This window comes from Pleurodeles waltl, chromosome 3_1, assembly GCF_031143425.1.
Source record: "Pleurodeles waltl isolate 20211129_DDA chromosome 3_1, aPleWal1.hap1.20221129, whole genome shotgun sequence".
Lineage (NCBI taxonomy): Eukaryota > Metazoa > Chordata > Amphibia > Caudata > Salamandridae > Pleurodeles > Pleurodeles waltl.
In genome coordinates this window covers 245248975-245267579 of record NC_090440.1, presented here as the reverse complement: position 1 = coordinate 245267579, position 18605 = coordinate 245248975, and the positions used below count along the sequence as shown (strand labels likewise).

General features: G+C 43.7%; 1 protein-coding gene across 1 annotated transcript in view; it reads left to right on the top strand.

The window, feature by feature from the left end:
• The window catches only part of LOC138283997 (dual oxidase 2-like), a 150314-nt gene that overhangs the window by 113649 nt on the left and 18060 nt on the right, over positions 1–18605 (top strand). The window contains exons 23-26 of the mRNA XM_069222327.1: positions 4533–4625; positions 6662–6840; positions 13942–14172; positions 16850–16949. Coding sequence (XP_069078428.1) covers positions 4533–4625; positions 6662–6840; positions 13942–14172; positions 16850–16949 — 603 coding nt within the window. The remainder of the gene's footprint in view (positions 1–4532; positions 4626–6661; positions 6841–13941; positions 14173–16849; positions 16950–18605) is intronic.

Sequence of the window (18605 nt, the reverse complement as noted above, 5' to 3'; positions counted from 1 at the left end):
AAAGCGTGCAGAGCTCACATCTGAAGGCACAGGTGGGCAGACAAGTCATCCCTATGACTTGTCTGGTGTTATCAGTTATTATAGATATATGAAGCTGAATGTGAATTATTAATATCAGCCACTACCGGTGACCCTGGAAGATCACTGGCCCAATAATGTACCCTGCACCTAATTGGTGCAACAAGGTAAAGGAGTAAACCACTTGTTCACAACAGCTACTTCCTGCACAGTGCCTGGATACATAGCACTGCGTAAAAGCGCTGTTTACTGCATTATTTTAAATGCTTTTTATTTCCGAATATGGCGTGAACATGTAGATGCCATTTAAAAGCATGTCTGTACATTAGTGCATTAACATCAGTCTTCTCCCCTCAAGTGCTGAGCACTACATGCATGTCTCACCACCGGTACCTCTGCCCGTCCTTTCGCCGGCTTCAGGAATTAAAGACTCTCTCTCAAGCTGCCCGCAGCTAACATTAGATCTTACGTCTCCCTTCAACAGCTCCCTCCCCCGGCCCCCCCTTCCACCCCACTCCAGGGAAGCTGACACATTTTTTATTCTAACAGGTGACATAATGAGAGTGATTTCCTCACTTATGATCAAGGCGTACGGCGCAGACAGTGAGTGGCAAGCAAGAGTACCTTGAAACGGCCTTCCTGTCTGTGATTTGGTTAGTAAAATACAGTACTTATGAAAGTGCCGTAGGCACCTCAGAGCCCGGGACCACTGCACGAGCCCTGTAGGCAGCCTCTAGCCACCTGCTGTGTGGTGCTCCACGCCCTCGTTTGTAGACACGCTGCGTTGACCTCACTAAGCACAGGTGTAGACAGAACAGGAACCACGACCGAAGGTGGAGGGTAGAACCTCAGGCGAGCACAGTAGACAGTCTTCACCATGAGCTTGAGTGCAGGTTAGCTAATTAAACCAAGTTCTGTTGTAATATGGAGATGGGCAGTACGTCCTGAGGTGATCTATGCTAGAGGGCTATGAGTGTCAGTTGATGCAAGCATCATAATGTGGACGACTCACAGCTGCCCGTTGGACTCATGACCCATGTCACTTTCATGTCATTTTCTGAGTCCTGATTTTTTAATACTAAGGGCCACATGTATGAACATTTGGAATTGCGATTCCATGCAAACCACAATTAGGAAATCACAATTCCAAATGTAAGAAACTCCATTGAGTTTCTTTTGCGATTCCTGGTGGGTCGCAAATAGATCTACCTCATTAAAGTTAATGAGCTATGTTGCAATTTGAGACCCACTGGGAATCGCAAAAATCACAGGGATGATGGCCTGCTGTGGTCAGCAGACCACCATGTCTGTGACTGCTTTTAAATAAAGCAATCTTATTTTTTTAAAGGCAGTTCGTTTTCCTTATAAAGCAATCTTATTTTTTTAAACAGCCCGTTTTCCTTAAAGGAAAACAGGATGCGTTAAAAAAAAAAAAAATTAACGTTTCAGTCAAATTTTTTAAGAGTAGGCATTTGGTCTGTGGGACCACTGTCTACTCTTAAAAAAAGTTTTTGCATTCATTCACAAAGGGTAAGGGGTCCCTTGTACACTCCTTCCCCTTTGCGAATAGGTGAGCACCAGTTTGAAATTGGTGCTAACTACAGTTGTTTTGCGACCACATTTACGGTCACAAAACAATCATATATACCATTCAGATTCGGTGTTAGGAAGGGACACCCTGAACTCGCCCCTTCCTAATATCGAAAAACAAAACCCAAATTGCGATTCTGTAACAAGTTACCGAATAGCAATTTGGGCTTTGTACATCCCAAAAAAGCATTTTTCTAGAAAGATGCTTTTTACATGTGGCCCTATATACTTTGTATGTTGGGACTTTAAGTTTTGTTTTTTCTACAAAAGGTATGGGCATACAAATCCCAACATGCAAAGTACACATAGGTAAAAAAAAAAAAAAATCCAAGTCTTTCTGTAATGTCTATGGACATGCTCTGCTGCAGAAACCAGTGAACTGTTTTCCTTGCTGAGCTACTAGATTTTCGGGAGCTGCAAGGTTCACTTGACTCGGGTAATGTGCGATAGATTTACAAGATGCCCTGGTCTGTAGAAAGAGAACTGTGCATGAGCAGGGAGGCAATACTGCACGAGACAGAATCAAGGGATTTACTTGACAAGTTTTCCAGATCCACGTGTGCATAGCTGCTCCAGGCTGGGTTTTTTATTGGCACTATGGGACTTGTATCCCTGATTTTATAACGGGATATATGTGACTACAACTCACATATTCGAGGAACAAGAGAGAGTGCTGGAATATCTCGAGACCCAAGGAAGAGGGAGTGCAGGAGGATCCTGGCTGTGGAGGGAGCAGGCAGTGCACGGGCAGGGAGTTAGAGACATTGAGTATTGCAAGGGCAAGGAGGGTGCACTGCAGGTGCTCAGAGAAATGTGCTGCAGCAACCTGGATTAGTGACGTGTTGCAGGAACGTGATGGAGAGAGCAGGAGCTTGTCAATAATGAAGCAGCTAGTAGGAAGAGATTACACAGGAGGGAAGGAGTGCTGCAGGAGCAGAGTGGTAGTGATCACTGAAAGGTCCTATCCGAAGGCAGTTCTGCAGTAGACACAAAAACCCCTAAAGCATAATGCCTACAGATCTAGCTACATCCTCTCCACCACACAAACATCAGACAAGAGACTGAGAAGCAGAAGTGTGATGTAGTGGCAAGGCTGCAGACATCAGTCTCAAGTGATCTTGGGATCCTGCCTTTTCCATTTCACCAATTTGTGTAAACACCAGTCACATGCGTGCTTGTGCCTCAGCTTGTTTTAAATAAAGCAGCATAGCACTTTGTGTGTGTCTTAAAAAGAAACGAAAAGCGAGCAATCTTTTTCGATAGACAGGGAAGCTGGGGAAAAAAGAATGTGTAACAATGTCTCCGTTAAGAGGCAGCGGAGCCTTCCGCTTGTGTGGCTTTTATTTCACTGCATTTGTGTGTTTAGTTTCCCTGTAGAGCAGGGTTTCCCAACCTTTTGACTTCTGTGGACCCTCACTTTATCTTTATTGGCACCCGGGGACCCCCACTGGAACTTTATTGGAATCCGGGGACCCTCACCCACTGAGTCATTACTGAAAGCTGGGGACTTAATCTGTTAATATTATTTAATTTTCTAAGCAGTCGGGACCTCCTGAGGAGGCTTTGCGGACCCCCAGGGATCCCCGGACCACAAGTTGAGAGCCACTGCTGTAGAGTAAAGAGAATGGTGAAAACCAAGGCAAGAAAGGAGGCAGCGGTGATTGGAGAGTGAATGGAAAAATGCAAAAATTATGATGTTTGTAGTGAGGAAGGGGCTTGGAGGAAGAAGATGAGAGAAAGAAGTCTAAAAAAATAGTGAGAAAACAGCTACAGAAACAAAGAATGGAAAACAAAGTGGAGCAAAAGAGACAAGGGTAGATGGAGACAGGATTATATAAGATAGGAGGTGGCAAATGAAAGGAAGGGAATAATGGAAAGAGGAGGAGGTGTGGAGGGAGAAAGGTAAAAGACAACCAAGAACGAGGGAGGGATGCCAGATTGGTAGGTGGAGGAAGTGGGGTGAGAGGGAGTCATGGAGAAGATGCCATGGTTAGAGAAAGGTTAAGAGGGTTCTAAAATAAGCATGAGGACAGACTAAAGGAAGAATTATGAAAAAAGAGCCTGTGACGTCAGCATATGGCATGACATCTGTTATGCAGACGTGAGTTGCATTTACTTTCAGTAAGTCCCAGTACCCACGGCTGCTCTCGCCCAAAGTGTCCCTCATGTCTGAGCCCACTGCACACTGACCCTTCCTGGGAAGTTTTCTGTTGGCCCTTCCTTTCATCAGGCTCTTCTTTCACATGGGCCGTGGGTACCGGAGGACTTGCTAGGTTCAGGATCACATGGGGCGTTAAGTGGCAAACACAATAGGTTTCGACCCATTGGTGCTAAGGATGGCAGCTACCTTACGAATGACAAACTTTTTCTACTTTAAAAGTGAACATCAGGCTTACATCTTGATGCTACACTGTTGTGCTACTTGAAGTACTATGCACCTGGACTGCTTGAATTGCTTTGGAAGTACCCCTTAATAATGCTGACAATAATTGAAGAAATAATTATGTTAGCCATTTTCTTCCTGAATCTTCTACACTGTGCACAAAAGAAGAATTAAAATTAAGAAGTAAGGGAGAGTTTGGTACCCCACGTCTCCCACTTGCAGTGCCCATGAAAGGTAGACCTGAGAAATACTGGGGGAGGGAATACTTTGTTCGGAGTTTAAGAATTTGAGCGTTATTAACAACTTACTGAGGCAGAAAGTAATAAAAGAGTGAAATGAAACGAACATCTAGCTCCAAATAATCCTGAGTGACTAATTCTAGCAAGACCGTTCATAGCTCAAAACACTCAGAGGCAGAATGTTTTATGCTTGCCCTGCCATGATGTATTGCCTCACTGAAACGCATGCTGGTCCTAAATTGGCCAGCATATGTTTTTATATCACTTTTGTGGCTACATGTTTTATTGTTCTGTTTGCTTAGTGAAATCCCAAATGGAGACTCAAGAACAGCGGGGATGCAATTCAAGACTGTGGAGTCAGAAGGCATGGAAATACGGAAGAGAGGTGGCAGAAAGTATGTATCCATGAATATATTCCTTATTCCAATTTCTCCTCTCCTGAAGTCTGTGTGCACCAGGGAGCCGTCTCTGAGCATCTAGATGACTAATATATCAAAGTGAAATCATGACCACAAGGGATCACAGTCTACACTTATCATAAGGATGCACCAAACATAAGATGCAGGCACAAGTAGTCATGTACCTTTAACCTTCTGTACCATGTATGGCTTTAACATATATATATATATATATATATATATATATATATATATATATATATATATATAGATATAACCTACTGCCAGTCGCTAGTAGGTACTTATAGTTAGGACCTACTTTCCACAGGAAACGCGTTTTTTGTTTTCCTTATAACTTTGGTGCTGTTTGCCGAATCTTCACAAAATTTTCAAAACAAATACGACAGTCGGTTCAGCTGCTGTCTTGAAAGTTTTTGGGTGACCCATAAAGTAGGGGCTGAGAAAAAGGGGGTAGGAGGTGCAAGATGCATTTTCCCCAGACCACTGAATGGAATTACCCCACATTTGGCAGGAGGATGGATCCTAGTGCGCAGATTGTGCTTTTTGCACTTTGGTGTCAATCAGTTCAGAAGCTTCTGAGATATTAAACGGAAAAAATATAGATACCTAGAGATGCCGATCTAACTGTCCCGTGCTCCCGCACTGTATATTTATTTGGCCCCCATGTGGGCCAGGCCCTGGGGTCATTAGGGTGGTAAAAAAGGAGGGGGGTTGCACAAGGCTCCCCTTCTAAATCTTTCTGAAGCCCAGGTACTATCACCTCTCCAAGGCACATGTGTTTTAAACTGTGTGGGGAGCTGCGTGGCCACCCCGCAGCCACAGGGACCACCACCTCCCAGGGCACACAATATCATCAATGTGTCCTGGTGACTTCCACCTCCCTGGATCAATCAATATAGTTAATTGGGGGGCGTGCTTCCTCCTGCAGCCCCAGGGGCCACCACCTCCTCTGGGCAATCAATATAATGTACGGGAGGGCCACGTGGCTCCCCCTCACCCCAGGGACCACTACATACCTGGGGCTCAGGTAACTTAACGTAGGTAGTCCATTGGGACCCCAAGGACCACCACTTCACCCACAGCTGAAATCAAACAATGGGGGGGAACAGTGAGGCCTCCCTCATGGAGCCATGCATGGCCTTGGAGACTGCCACCCCCCAGGGTCAGCTCCTGCTACCTCCTGAGGTGCCCACCCTTGAGAGGTAGCTGTTTGCTTTTACTTGGCGGGCGCTGATAGCTCTCACCAAGCAAAAGCAAACATAACTCCGCTTTCAGCAAGCGGGAGCTGTCAAACAGCTCCTGCTTGCTGAAAGCACAGTTTTCACTTATTTCCCTACACCCAAATATGCATGCAGGGAAAAAGATGAAAACAGCTCTCCTGTAAGAAATGAGCTGCTATTTAAAGCAGCTCCCTGATTACAGGAGCAATGCTGGCTCCCAAAGGAGACGGGAGACAGTTGAGACCGTGGGGGCTTTGAGGCTCTCCCCACATTCCCCATAGGCTTTCATGGGTACTCTGGGCACCATTTTAAATATGGCAGGGCCCCAGGGAATGGGGTTCCTCAACCCGAAATCAGCCTACCGAGGGGGGCCACGTGCCCCTCCTCCCCCTCCTCCCTTTTGAAAAAAGTATTTGGCCCCGGGGAGGTGGTCGTCCCTGTGGCCCAGGGGTGTCCTTGTCGCCCCCTTTATTAATATTTTTTAAAGTAATCCCCGGGAGGTGGTGGTCACAGGGGCTGGGTGTGATCCACTCGATTTTCTCAGACAGCTGAAGATGAATCTGGGTTTCACTGGTCCTGATGAATAGTGAGAGGGATATGGAGAATGTGTGTGATATTCTGATAACAAATGTACCCATATAATATGAGTGCCATGTCCTTTGCCAAAGTTTTTCTGTCAATGGTACTCTCACTTTCTGTACTGTGTATGTTTTTGCTGTCTGTGTTATCATCCAGAATTCATGACTGTCTTAATCTCTTCCTTTTGCATTTATTTTTATGGTTTTTTTTTAGGAGATCCTATCAACAGGCACATTTATACACAGAAGCCAGGAGAGAAAAATATCCCAAGAGCAAAGTGGCACAAAAAATCCAGCAATTTAAACGCTTTATTGAAAACTACCGCCGTCACATTGTGTGCGTAGTCCTGTTTTATGCCATCTCACTTGGGGTGTTTGCAGAACGAGCTTACTGTGAGTATTTTGTGCTTTCGGGATTAGTGTATCGGGAGTAGGGAGTGTACAGGGAACAAGGCAGTGAGAAGGAAAGAATAGGTTGGGTGCATACAGAGAAATGCAGAGCCCTTTGTACTGTGCTGAATTTTTGACAAATTAGTTCCCCTCAGTTGGATTAGGTGTGGAGGGACTAGCATCTATCTGTCTCACCAGCTGCAGGATGACACTGTAATATGGATCATCTACTTCTTTTTGGTCCTAAATACTGGCAAGGTCATTGCTTTACCATATGTGATTATTCAGTCAATTGTTGCTGCTCAGTAGAATGAAAGGCTGTCTCTCCCCCCCTCACTCCAAGATATATCGATAGTGACCCAGCCACCCAGTTGGCCTTGGAATTGGCACTTAGCAGTCTTGTTTTTAAAGCATAATGTTTCAATGTACATTGTACTTGAACTCTTGCATCCAGGACAATGATTCATGCCTTCAAAATTATACATATACATACAGTGACAATAAAGTATATCTGTGGTTTAAACACATAGAAATATGTGTAAGTAAATATATTATGGATTGTGTTTATACAGAATAAAACCACCTGGTGATAAACAGAGCACTGTACATCAACGAACTGAGTATTTAAATAATTGAATTGCAGAGTTACATATAATTTCCCATATTTACAATTCTTACAGGCACCCAGACATTAAGGCCTACATTACGAGTGGTGTTTTAATTCTGATTGGCTGCTAACAGTAGCTACAGCCCCATCAAAATTCTAAGATCCACCGGAACAACATTGACCTGTTGATTTTAACATGGAGATTTCAAATACAGAAAATTCTGGAAGAAATAAGGAATTACCCTGGGAATTGGACCCGTAATAACTGATTCTTCCAGTAATTCTATATTTCTAAGGGAACCCTTAGGGTTTCACCGATATCTCCATTGTAACTCTGGTCCAGTACTCAGTAACTCTGTGGGCTGAAGATACTGGGAGGCTTAACTCACCACTCATAACAGGGGTAAGTTTTTCTTAAGCACTGAAGCCAAATTTAATACCCAGGTCCTCATATTCAAAAGTAACAATATAAGCCACATCCCCTCCCACTCCGTCACATGAAACAGCATATATTTACTAATATGTAGATAGATAGACAGCTATAGTGTGGAATAGCAGTACTCTACCAGCACAATTTAATCATTTGTTCTATTTTCTATTCTCTTTTCTATGTTTTATGTTTCTTATTGCATATATTGTGTTACTATTTTTAGGAGAAACAGCTGTATTGCAAATGTAGCATTTATCACTAGAAGTGCTTCTTAATACTATTAACATTGCTGCTTTCTCTCTTTAGCGTCACTCATCGGAATGTGGAAAGCCTGCAATACTTGTTACTAATGCACAATGATTTTACAGAATGTATACCACTATGTTGTCAATATGCTATGCCATCATGATATTGTGCCATCTCCTTGTTCGCAATATTTTCTTCTTGTTGAGCATGATTTGAAAGTGCAAAGCACTAAACTTTATAACATAGGGCCATATGTACAAGGAAACGTCCAGATTCCCAGAATCGGGCCATTTGCGACTGCAGAAACGGTTATTAAAATGTAGAAAAGCCAAATTGCTATTCTGTAACCTGTTTGAGTTTGCGGATCGGTATTTGGAAAGGGATGTGTTTAGGGCTTCCCTGCCTAATACCGATTTTCAGTGGTATGTATGAATGTTTTGCTACCAAATTACGGTCGCAAAAAAAAACGTTTTTTACGGACACCTCAGAGGAGGTGGTAACCATTCGCAAATGGGAAGGGGTCCTCTTAGGATCCCTTCCCCTTTTTGAATGTTAATATTCATTACTTCGGTCGATTTGCAACCCACTAGGAATTGCTAAATGAAACTCAATGTGTTTCATACGTTAGGAATATCGATTTCTTGTTTGCGATTTGCTGAAAATCGCAATTAGGTAATTGCTATTCCTAAAATTTGTACATATGGCCTTCAAACTTCTAACTTAGAACAAGTACTCTAATATTATAGATATAGAGTAACTAACCAATCCGAAATAACAATAATTACATCTTATGCCTACCTTTAAGAAATGTTTGTTTACATTGAAACACATATCGACAGGACATGTTTCCATTCGAGCAGGGACATGTAGAGTTGCATACTATTGATTGTCTGGGTCAGCAAAAATGAGAGTGCATAAAAGACAGAGGCCCTCATTCCGACCCTGGCGGTTTCAAACCGCCAGGGTGGAGGGCAGAGGAAGCACCGCCAACAGGCTGGCGGTGCTTCCCGGGCCATTCTGACCTCGGCGGTAAAGCCGCGGTCAGAAAAGGGGAACCAGCGGTTTCCCGATGGTTTTCCCCTGGCCCAGGGAATCCTCCATGGCGGCGCTGCTTGCAGCGTCACCATGGGGATTCCGACCCCCTTCCCGCCAGCCTGTTCCTGGCGGTTTACACCGACAGGAAGAGGCTGGCGGGAACAGGTGTCGTGGGGCCCGTGGGGGCCGCTGCACTGCCCATGCCACTGGCATGGGCAGTGCAGGGGCCCCCTAACAGGGCCCCACAAAGATTTTCAGTGTCTGCTTTGGAGACAATGAAAATCGCGACGGGTGCCACTGCACCTGTCGCACCCCTGCAAATCCGCCGGCTCCATTCGGAGCCGGCTTCCTCTTTGCAGGGGCTTTCCCGCTGGGCCGGCGGGCGATCTTTTGGAGATCGCCCGCCGGCCCAGCGGGAAAGTTGTAATGACCCCTGCGGTCATTTGACCGCGGTGCGGTCTTTGTCGAGGTTTCCGCCATGCGGGCGGTGCCCGCCGCCCGCCGGGGTCGGAATGACCCCCAGAATAACAGAAATCCGCTTATAGGGCGCCTGCTGCAAACATACAGTTTGGAATGTCAATGGAACGTTGCACCTGTACCGATTAATTTCCAGAGCGGGTATCACTGGAAGCAGCCAATGCTGCACCCACATCAAGGATCTGAACATTACTGGACAGACTAGTATAATTCACTTAATTATATTTCCATTTATATTAATTTTTTAGCCACTAAAGGATACTGGATGGGGGCTGGAGGTCTGGGAAAATCATTAGAACTCGTAGAAAAAGCACACAATTTCCTTCTGGCAGAAATAGGGAGACAAAAATAATCATTACATTTAAATGTATCAGAGAGGATAAAGGAAACAACATTACTGATAAAAGAAGGCATAAAGTGGGATTTACCGGGAAGCACTTATCTATCATCAAATTCAGTGTTCTTGTTTCTAAATGTGTTTTGTGCCAATCTCATTCCCAAATACACAGATGTAGAATCCTTTGTAGTACTGATCAAATTATGTAGACTTAAGAGAGTGCCAGAGATACACTGCCTATCAGCTGTATTTTGAGTCAACTTGCAGGCTCCCTGAAGCTACTTCTGAGGTTTACTGTGTGCTACGTAAGTCACATTCCTGTTCTGCTTTGATAGCCCAGGCAAGTGCTAGTATCATATAGTTACACAGAGTGATTGACGACAAACAGAGCATAATAACACCTAGCTAAATGTGGGGGGATCTGAGATCAGAGGAAGCATTGTGTAATTTGCTTAGTCCTTAACACTTGAGTCAGTTGTGTTCCCATATATCATCAAGGATACTGGTGCCAGAAGTATGGTTGTAAAATACTCCACTAGTCATCTGCTAAACAAGAACAATGCTATTGGTATCAACAGGCCAAGACGAAACAAAGCTATCTTGAAGCTGTGATTATCCAGATCTTCTTGTCTGAGGATCTGTGCATGCTTAACCTCTGTTGAAAAGAAAGAAGCCTCTAAAACAAAATACCAAACCAACAATGTTGAATCTAAGACATTTAGAACCTATAGTTCATACAGTGGAGATTTGGAGGGAGGAAAGGTGGGGTTGCTATGTTATTAAAAGGGTTGAAAGAGTAAAAACAACTCCAAATGTTATATACATACACGTTTTTGTATGTTTTCATTGTTGCTCTGTGCTTCTTGGAAAACAAGAGAAACTCTTGTTTGCATCTTAAGAACACCCAACTAGATTATTGTACTCACCTTGAGGTTCATCTCCAAGTACAGCCTACAAACACTCTTATTATAGGACATGGCTTCCAGGAATGGATAAATACATTGTAGAGAAACTGCACAAGTGGCCATACATTTGGCTAAAAGTTATCTATCATAAATACTCTAATTGAATATAAAAGTAAATTCTCTGTGACTGATGCTTGAATTCACCCATCTTCAAAAATCTGTCTTAATTATAAAGGTGTGTCATAAGTATATGAAAAAAAAAGTTCAGGTGAACATGTGGCAGCTAATTACCAGTCTACAGTTATTTTTATAGGAAAACAGCTACCACGTGGTTTACAAAATACAATATAAAGGACTGCCTGGGGAAGATTTTTTTTGGTTTTTGCTAGAGAGGGGGATAGCCAATAATGGCGGTCATTCTGACCCTGGCGGTCAAAGACCGCCAGGGCGGAGGACCGCGGGAGCACCGCCGACAGGCCGGCGGTGCTCCAATGGGGATTCCGACCGCGGCGGTAAAGCCGCGGTCGGACCGGCAACACTGGCGGGCTCCCGCCAGTGTACCGCCGCCCCATTGAATCCTCCAAGGCGGCGCAGCTTGCTGCGCCGCCGAGGGGATTCCGACCCCCCCTACCGCCATCCAGATCCCGGCGGTCCGACCGCCGGGATCCGGATGACGGTAGGGGGGGTCGCGGGGCCCCTGGGGGCCCCTGCAGTGCCCATGCCACTGGCATGGGCATTGCAGGGGCCCCCGTAAGAGGGCCCCTAAATGTATTTCACTGTCTGCTGCGCAGACAGTGAAATACGCGACGGGTGCAACTGCACCCGTCGCACAGCTTCCACTCCGCCGGCTCGATTCCGAGCCGGCTTCATCGTGGAAGCCTCTTTCCCGCTGGGCTGGCGGGCGGCCTGAAGGCGACCGCCCGCCAGCCCAGCGGGAAAGTCAGAATTACCGCCGCGGTCTTTCGACCGCGGAACGGTAACCTGACGGCGGGACTTTGGCGGGCGCCCTCCGCCGCCCGCCAAGGTCAGAATGAGGGCCAATGTGTCATAATGGTGTAATAATACTGAATCAACCAAATAAGGTTCCCTTTGCTCCCAAGCTCAAAAATATTTTTATATATTACTTTTTCTCCAGTTTTGTCAACCATATTGGTTTTGTGGCACCTGCCTGAGGAGACCTGGCTATAAGCTCTTGTCTTAGCTATCTGAGGCTCACTGTTCTGGAGCCCCTATGGAAAACTAAAGGGGTTCTTCTGAAATAGATTTTTGGCCTCCGTCTTCTTTTCCCAAGGCAGAGGCAAACTTCATAAAACTGAATTTTATGAGAAGAGCATCTACTAACCCTGTAATTTGTTAGTCAAAGCAGAAATAGCTATGGATATATTATTGGACAGAATTGTATGTAATTAATATACTTCTGTAACTGCCCCATTGCTGAAGAGACACCATTCCTTTTATCAAGGCATTAGTTGTTGGAAAATCCCAGGTTTCAGTAGAATTCAGCTTTAATTTGCCTGCACCGTTAATCCAACATTTTTCACAGATACTAACAAATTCTAACAAACAGCAAAACTAACCAGCCTCCAAAAATAGCAAACAATGTGCGCCCTGTAAGTGCTGAATCTAAAATAAGACCCCCATATTTTTTCTTTAGACTGACACGTCTTCATGTGTGGAGTCATCACACTACCCTATATTACTTTTGAGTAAGAGCTGTGGTTGTGCTTTCCTCCACACTAGAAGGGGTAACCATAAGGTTGACCACAATGGCTATCTCTTTTGAAACACTTGGATAGGAGGGACCAAAGAAATGCTCCCAAAATAGTACTAATCCAATGAAACATTTTGATGAAAAGACATGAGCTAGTGGAAGCATTCAGTCTTTCTGCCTGGCTATGTGAGACGGGGCAACTTATTTCGGTATCAGGCACCTACAGGGCATTTCATTAAAGCAGCAGTATTACCAAAAATAAATGTAGAATTGTTGACGTACAAAGTATAACAAATACATCTCTCTCTTTAATTACAAAGTTCAGGAGAAATGTGACTTTTCCTAGTTAGGTCTAATTTTTCTGAATGCCAATTACAAGCAGTAGTTAAAGACAGAGCTTATTCTTAAAAGGCAACAACCACTGCCCTGGCTGATTCACACATCACCTAAGGCATGATTTAGATCTTGGCAGAGAGGAATACTTCATTACAAATGTGTCGGAAATCCCGTCCGCCGTATTACGATCCCATTATATCCTATGTGGATCGTAATACAGTGTACAGGATATCCATCACGTTTGTGATGAAGTAGTCCATCCGCTGAGATCTAAATCAGGCCCTAAGTAGCAAGGTCAGACACCCCAATAGCTGATATTTTAAACAATATAAGGGACATAATGAGAAAGTCCTTCACCTTTTATTATGAAATATTGTACAGTTATAGAACAGGGAACCGTCCTCGGCTAAAATTAAATTTTGCACACATTAGGACCTAACAACTGATAAATAGTGACAAATTATACACATTTGTCGTCTCTTGATGTTTGTAGCACTGCTGCTTTAAGCAATAATGACCAATAGGGAAGGCATTCTTAGGCAACCAATGCCTTACAGTGTGAAAAAAATAATTTTGACAAGCTACGTTTGCACTGCCATGGTAATTGGAAACTGAAAATGCCTGGATCAAAGGTCATTATTGCCAATTTAAACAATTAAAAATTAGCAAGGTAGTTTAAAGCAAAATAAAGTTTTAAAATGATTGACTAGCAGTTTAAAATTGAGTTGGCTTGGATACCTCTTTCCTGGCAGGTAATGCACTCTGCACTCAGGTCACTTGGGGGCATCTGGTCTATCAACATGCGAGATTCCACTCTCGTATCAACTACATGGGAATGAGGAGAGGAGCCTATGAACTGGACCAGACCGAATGGAATGGAGAACATCCACCAAGTATTTTGCATCTTTTAAGACAGAAAATCATATCCCCTACCCTAAGTGACATTGTAGCTGTAGCAGCCCTGAGCCTGGAGCCAGTGCTTTTATTGACCTCTGTCAATGTTGCTTTCTCTGCCTGCAGATTATGGCTTTTCATCTCCACCTACTGGCATTGCTCAGACCACTTTTGTGGGCATCATGATCTCTCGGGGAGCTGGAGCCACCATCTCCTTCATGTACTCATACATCCTGCTCACTATGTGCCGTAACCTCATCACCTTCCTGCGTGAGACCTTTTTGAACTTCTACATCCCTTTTGATGCAGCAGTGGACTTCCATCGCTGGATTGCCATGGCTGCTGTTGTCTTTTCAAGTAAGTAATGACTCTGTGCAGATCACTGTCTTGTTTTTCAGTATTCATCATTTCCTCCCTGAGACAGCAAAATGTTTCCCCAAATTACTTTACAACGTATATTTCCCCCACAGTGCGGATTTCGGAAGTATTCGTTTTTCTTAGTGAATAATAGAGTTTCCTTCCCAAATTCATTTCATCCACATAGTTAATTAGTGTAATACATTTTTCGACAAAATGTGACTTGAGCCCTGATATCATTATAGTTCACGTTGCTGCTTTACATGCGAACATATTCGTCCTGATAAATCTTAACACAACATTCCAAGATAATTATTACCTTTTATATTCCTTTGAAACGTATGCACCATTATCAAAAAGGCGGGTGATATTCATGTGCCCAGTGCCCCTTATCATGGAGTGGTGTACAACACAGCCCTCTATTTCTCTCCTCCCACTTTATCAACTCTTCCTTGTTGAACCCAGATTCATTATTTAAGGTGACATGATAATTTCCAAGTATACGAATGTTTTCGAGAAATAACCCATCCTCACTTCGTGGCAGCCACTAGTCTGTAACCTCTTGCATGTTCACAATCCTTAGTGAAATGACTCACAGAGGTTTGTCTGGCTCTTAAACACTACTTTCCAGGCTTCAGATAAAGGACAATTTACAATAGGCAAATGCAGCAATCATCTTATATAGTATATATTCTTACTTTACAAATATTAATTTTGCCTGCAAAACACAACACAGATTTTAATAAAATGGTGAAAGGTGTGTCAGTGTAGAGTTTACAAGATTACTTAGGTGGTCATTCTGACCCTGGCGGTCTTTGACCGCCAGGGCGGAGGACCGCGGGAGCACCGCCGACAGGCCGGCGGTGCTCCAATGGGGATTCCGACCGCGGCGGTAAAGCCGCGGTCGGACCGGCACCACTGGCGGGGTCCCGCCAGTGTACCGCGGCCCCATTGAATCCTCCGCGGCGGCGCAGCTTGCTGCACCGCCGCGGGGATTCCGACCCCCCCTACCGCCATCCAGATCCCAGCGGTCGGACCGCCGAGATCCGGATGGCGGTAGGGGGGGTCGCGGGGCCCCTGGGGGCCCCTGCAGTGCCCATGCCACTGGCATGGGCATTGCAGGGGCCCCCGTAAGAGGGCCCCTACATGTATTTCACTGTCTGCTGCGCAGACAGTGAAATACGCGACGGGTGCAACTGCACCCGTCGCACAGCTTCCACTCCGCCGGCTCGATTCCGAGCCGGCTTCATCGTGGAAGCCTCTTTCCCGCTGGGCTGGCTGGCGGTCTGAAGGCGACCGCCCGCCAGCCCAGCGGGAAAGTCAGAATTACCGCCGCGGTCTTTCGACCGCGGAACGGTAACCTGACGGCGGGACTTTGGCGGGCGGCCTCCGCCGCCCGCCAAGGTCAGAATGAGGGCCTTAATGTGTGAGTAACAATAAAGATGTCAGCATCCAGTAAACCCAACACTTACATGTCATCCCTGCTACAAAATCAGAAGTCTTGTATTGGAATAAGAATCTTCTCCTAAATAACATAGTTAACCCCAAGCCTTGCAATCGAAATTGTGTTTATGGAGAGTATCTCCTCCTTATGATCAGGAACCAGCACATCTTTAAACCTAGTAATACATTTTTGGCTCAAATTCCACTTATAATACATTAGATCTGTATCAGCAAGTCCTTAGGTAGATTTAGAAGTGAGAATGAAAACATACTGGACCATTTTGTGTCCCTTAGGGTGACCCCTCAAATGTAATATCAAAGTAAAATGGTGACAGTTTCTACTTTGTCCTTATTCCCATTCCCCACCATCACTGTTGAAAGAAATAAACATGTTGATTTATTTCTTATTGTCTATACTTGATTTTGGCGGAATTGATCACAGTCTGTAGCTGGCACGGTTTAGACCTGATACAGAATCCTTCCCGTCCTTTCAAGTGACCTATGTAAACTCAATTTAAATGCTTAACAGCAAAAATATTAGTGAAGGAAACTGATTTTTTTTTAGTTTACATGCAGGAATGGAGGTCAGATAAACACCCAGTACAGTTAGTCAAATTTATAAAGAATATTTCTATAGCAATACTTTAACAGTTGGCAAATTAAACCAGACTGGCAGTGTTTAGCAACATTTCTGTCCTTTTCTCGATTATCAATATCTCATTAACATGATTGTATTACTGAATATCAACACCAACAATATCATTGCATACTAATATTGAGGACAGAATATCAAGGGGCAAAATAGAAAGATATCTGCACATAGGGAAGTATAGGTTTACTATTCCTAAATGCATACTTCGTACCTTGAAGATATATGTACGATATAGGTATGTATAAGTGCTGTTAGGTATAGAAAACTTAGACTTACTTACCTGTCAATATTTTATTTTCAATATTCTTGCCTCAATAGTCTGTCCAATCGATATTGGTGCTTCAGTATTCAGGGGGCACACCATTAGAATATTGCCCAGCAGACAATGTAAAAACTTATCGTTCTTCAATTCATGTTGAGATCACATTGTGTATGTGAACATAGGAAAGGACATTAGATGCTGTAATAAATTGTCAAACATTTCACAGACAATCATGGGGATATATTTGTTTATTTTCTTTTTCGTTGTCACATATTACTGGGTGTAGGTGTGCAAATATTTGTTTGTCTCTTGTCCTGCAGTTCTTCACACGGCTGGACACGTGGTCAATGTGTACATTTTCTCGGTCAGTCCTCTGAGTCTCCTGTCATGCATGTTTGTCAACGTTTTCACCAACGATGGGTAAGAGTTAACACTTTTCTGTTGGTTTCACAATGTGCTGGGAGTGGGTGGGGTTTGTGGTTGTAAGCTTATTGTTTGGATGTGCAAAAGATCACAAAAGGAGGATCTCACAGTGAAAGAGAACTTGCTTTCTTTACAGTTTTGCTAGGAACCCTCTTATTTAGTGTTTTTTAAGTGGTGCATGTTTTGATCCCTAAGACATTTTTTGTATTTTGAAATATTAGCGCTCACCTTTATCTAGTAGCATGCTTCATCATCGGGCTCGACATCCCAACAATGTTCTTGTCGGGATGGGCTCAGCTATGGTAGCGGGAGCACTCATTATACTGTGTGCTTTTTTATCGTGTGGGATTTAGTGATTTTTGTGGAACTCAAATTGCCTTGGAAAAAACATTCAATCATTTATTGACTTCTGATTTTCTCCAGAAAAGATTAAAAAACTTTACACGTGGAAAGAAAGAGAAATTGTCATCCTGACAGCCTATTCAGTTAGTATGTTTCAGCTTTCTTTCATGCCCTTAGGGTAAAAAGGTTTTGATAAGGACCGTACGACTGTACAATTTTCGTTAGGGTATCCAAACATACACCACTTAACAACCACCAAAAGGAGTGTTCCTAGCTTACTAAACTATTGGTGTGGTAAATATTGCTACGTAGGGGGATGCATTAGTAAGCTTTTTCCCCTCTCATCTGCTCTCCCCCTTGTTAGTATACAAGTGGGCTGCACCTTGATTTGTATCGTAGTAGTATGGAAAAGACTAATTCCTGAAATTGGAAGCCCAGCTCTACCTCCATTGCTTCTTTTCCTAGAAACGTGACATTTCTGGTTTTCACTTAAGGAGATGGATTGTGGAATGCAAAATTACACTCATATGGCAGTCCCACCTGTACTATTTCTAAGCTGCATGATACCCATTTATACCTTGTGGTACTTACACCTGCTCACTGTCCCTACCCTTTACAGTCAATGACCATTGGATATTTGACACTGTCTCTATTTCTCCTTTACACTAGTGATTAGTATATTCAAATTACTCAACCTTTATATGAGATGGTATTCATTAGTGTGCATTTTGTCATCAACTCTGAACATATTCACTCCATATTACGTGCTACCAGATAGAGTGAGCAGAAGCACACAGTCTCCTACTATCTGAGAACTAAATAAATGGGCGATGCTTTGAAATGTAGGCCCAGTTTGAAGAGATGGGTCTTTAGTTTGCCATTCTACAGTATATGCTCCTGCTCCATATTGCAACACCACTAACACAGAACTTTACTCACAGAAAATAAATATAATCACAAGATGGATTCCAACATATAAGGTCATTAGTTAATTAATCCTTAGTATACATCATGTCATTGTCTCCTAGTTTTTTGGTGGTGTCTTTTCTTCTTAAATATTAGGGAAATTGCTCTCACTCTTATGACTGATATCCTAATTCCTGGAAGAGCCAGTAAGAGTAGTTATGGGATCCACGGTAACTCAGTGGATCTGTAGGCATAACGGGAAATTACCAGGGGCACAGTGTACAGTACTTCTGATTCCCCCGGTAATTCCTCATTTCTCAGGGTACTGTCATAGTACACCACTTCATCCCTGGTAATTCCTGTTCCTGGAATTACTGATAATGTTGGAAAAAATAGTTCTAGGGT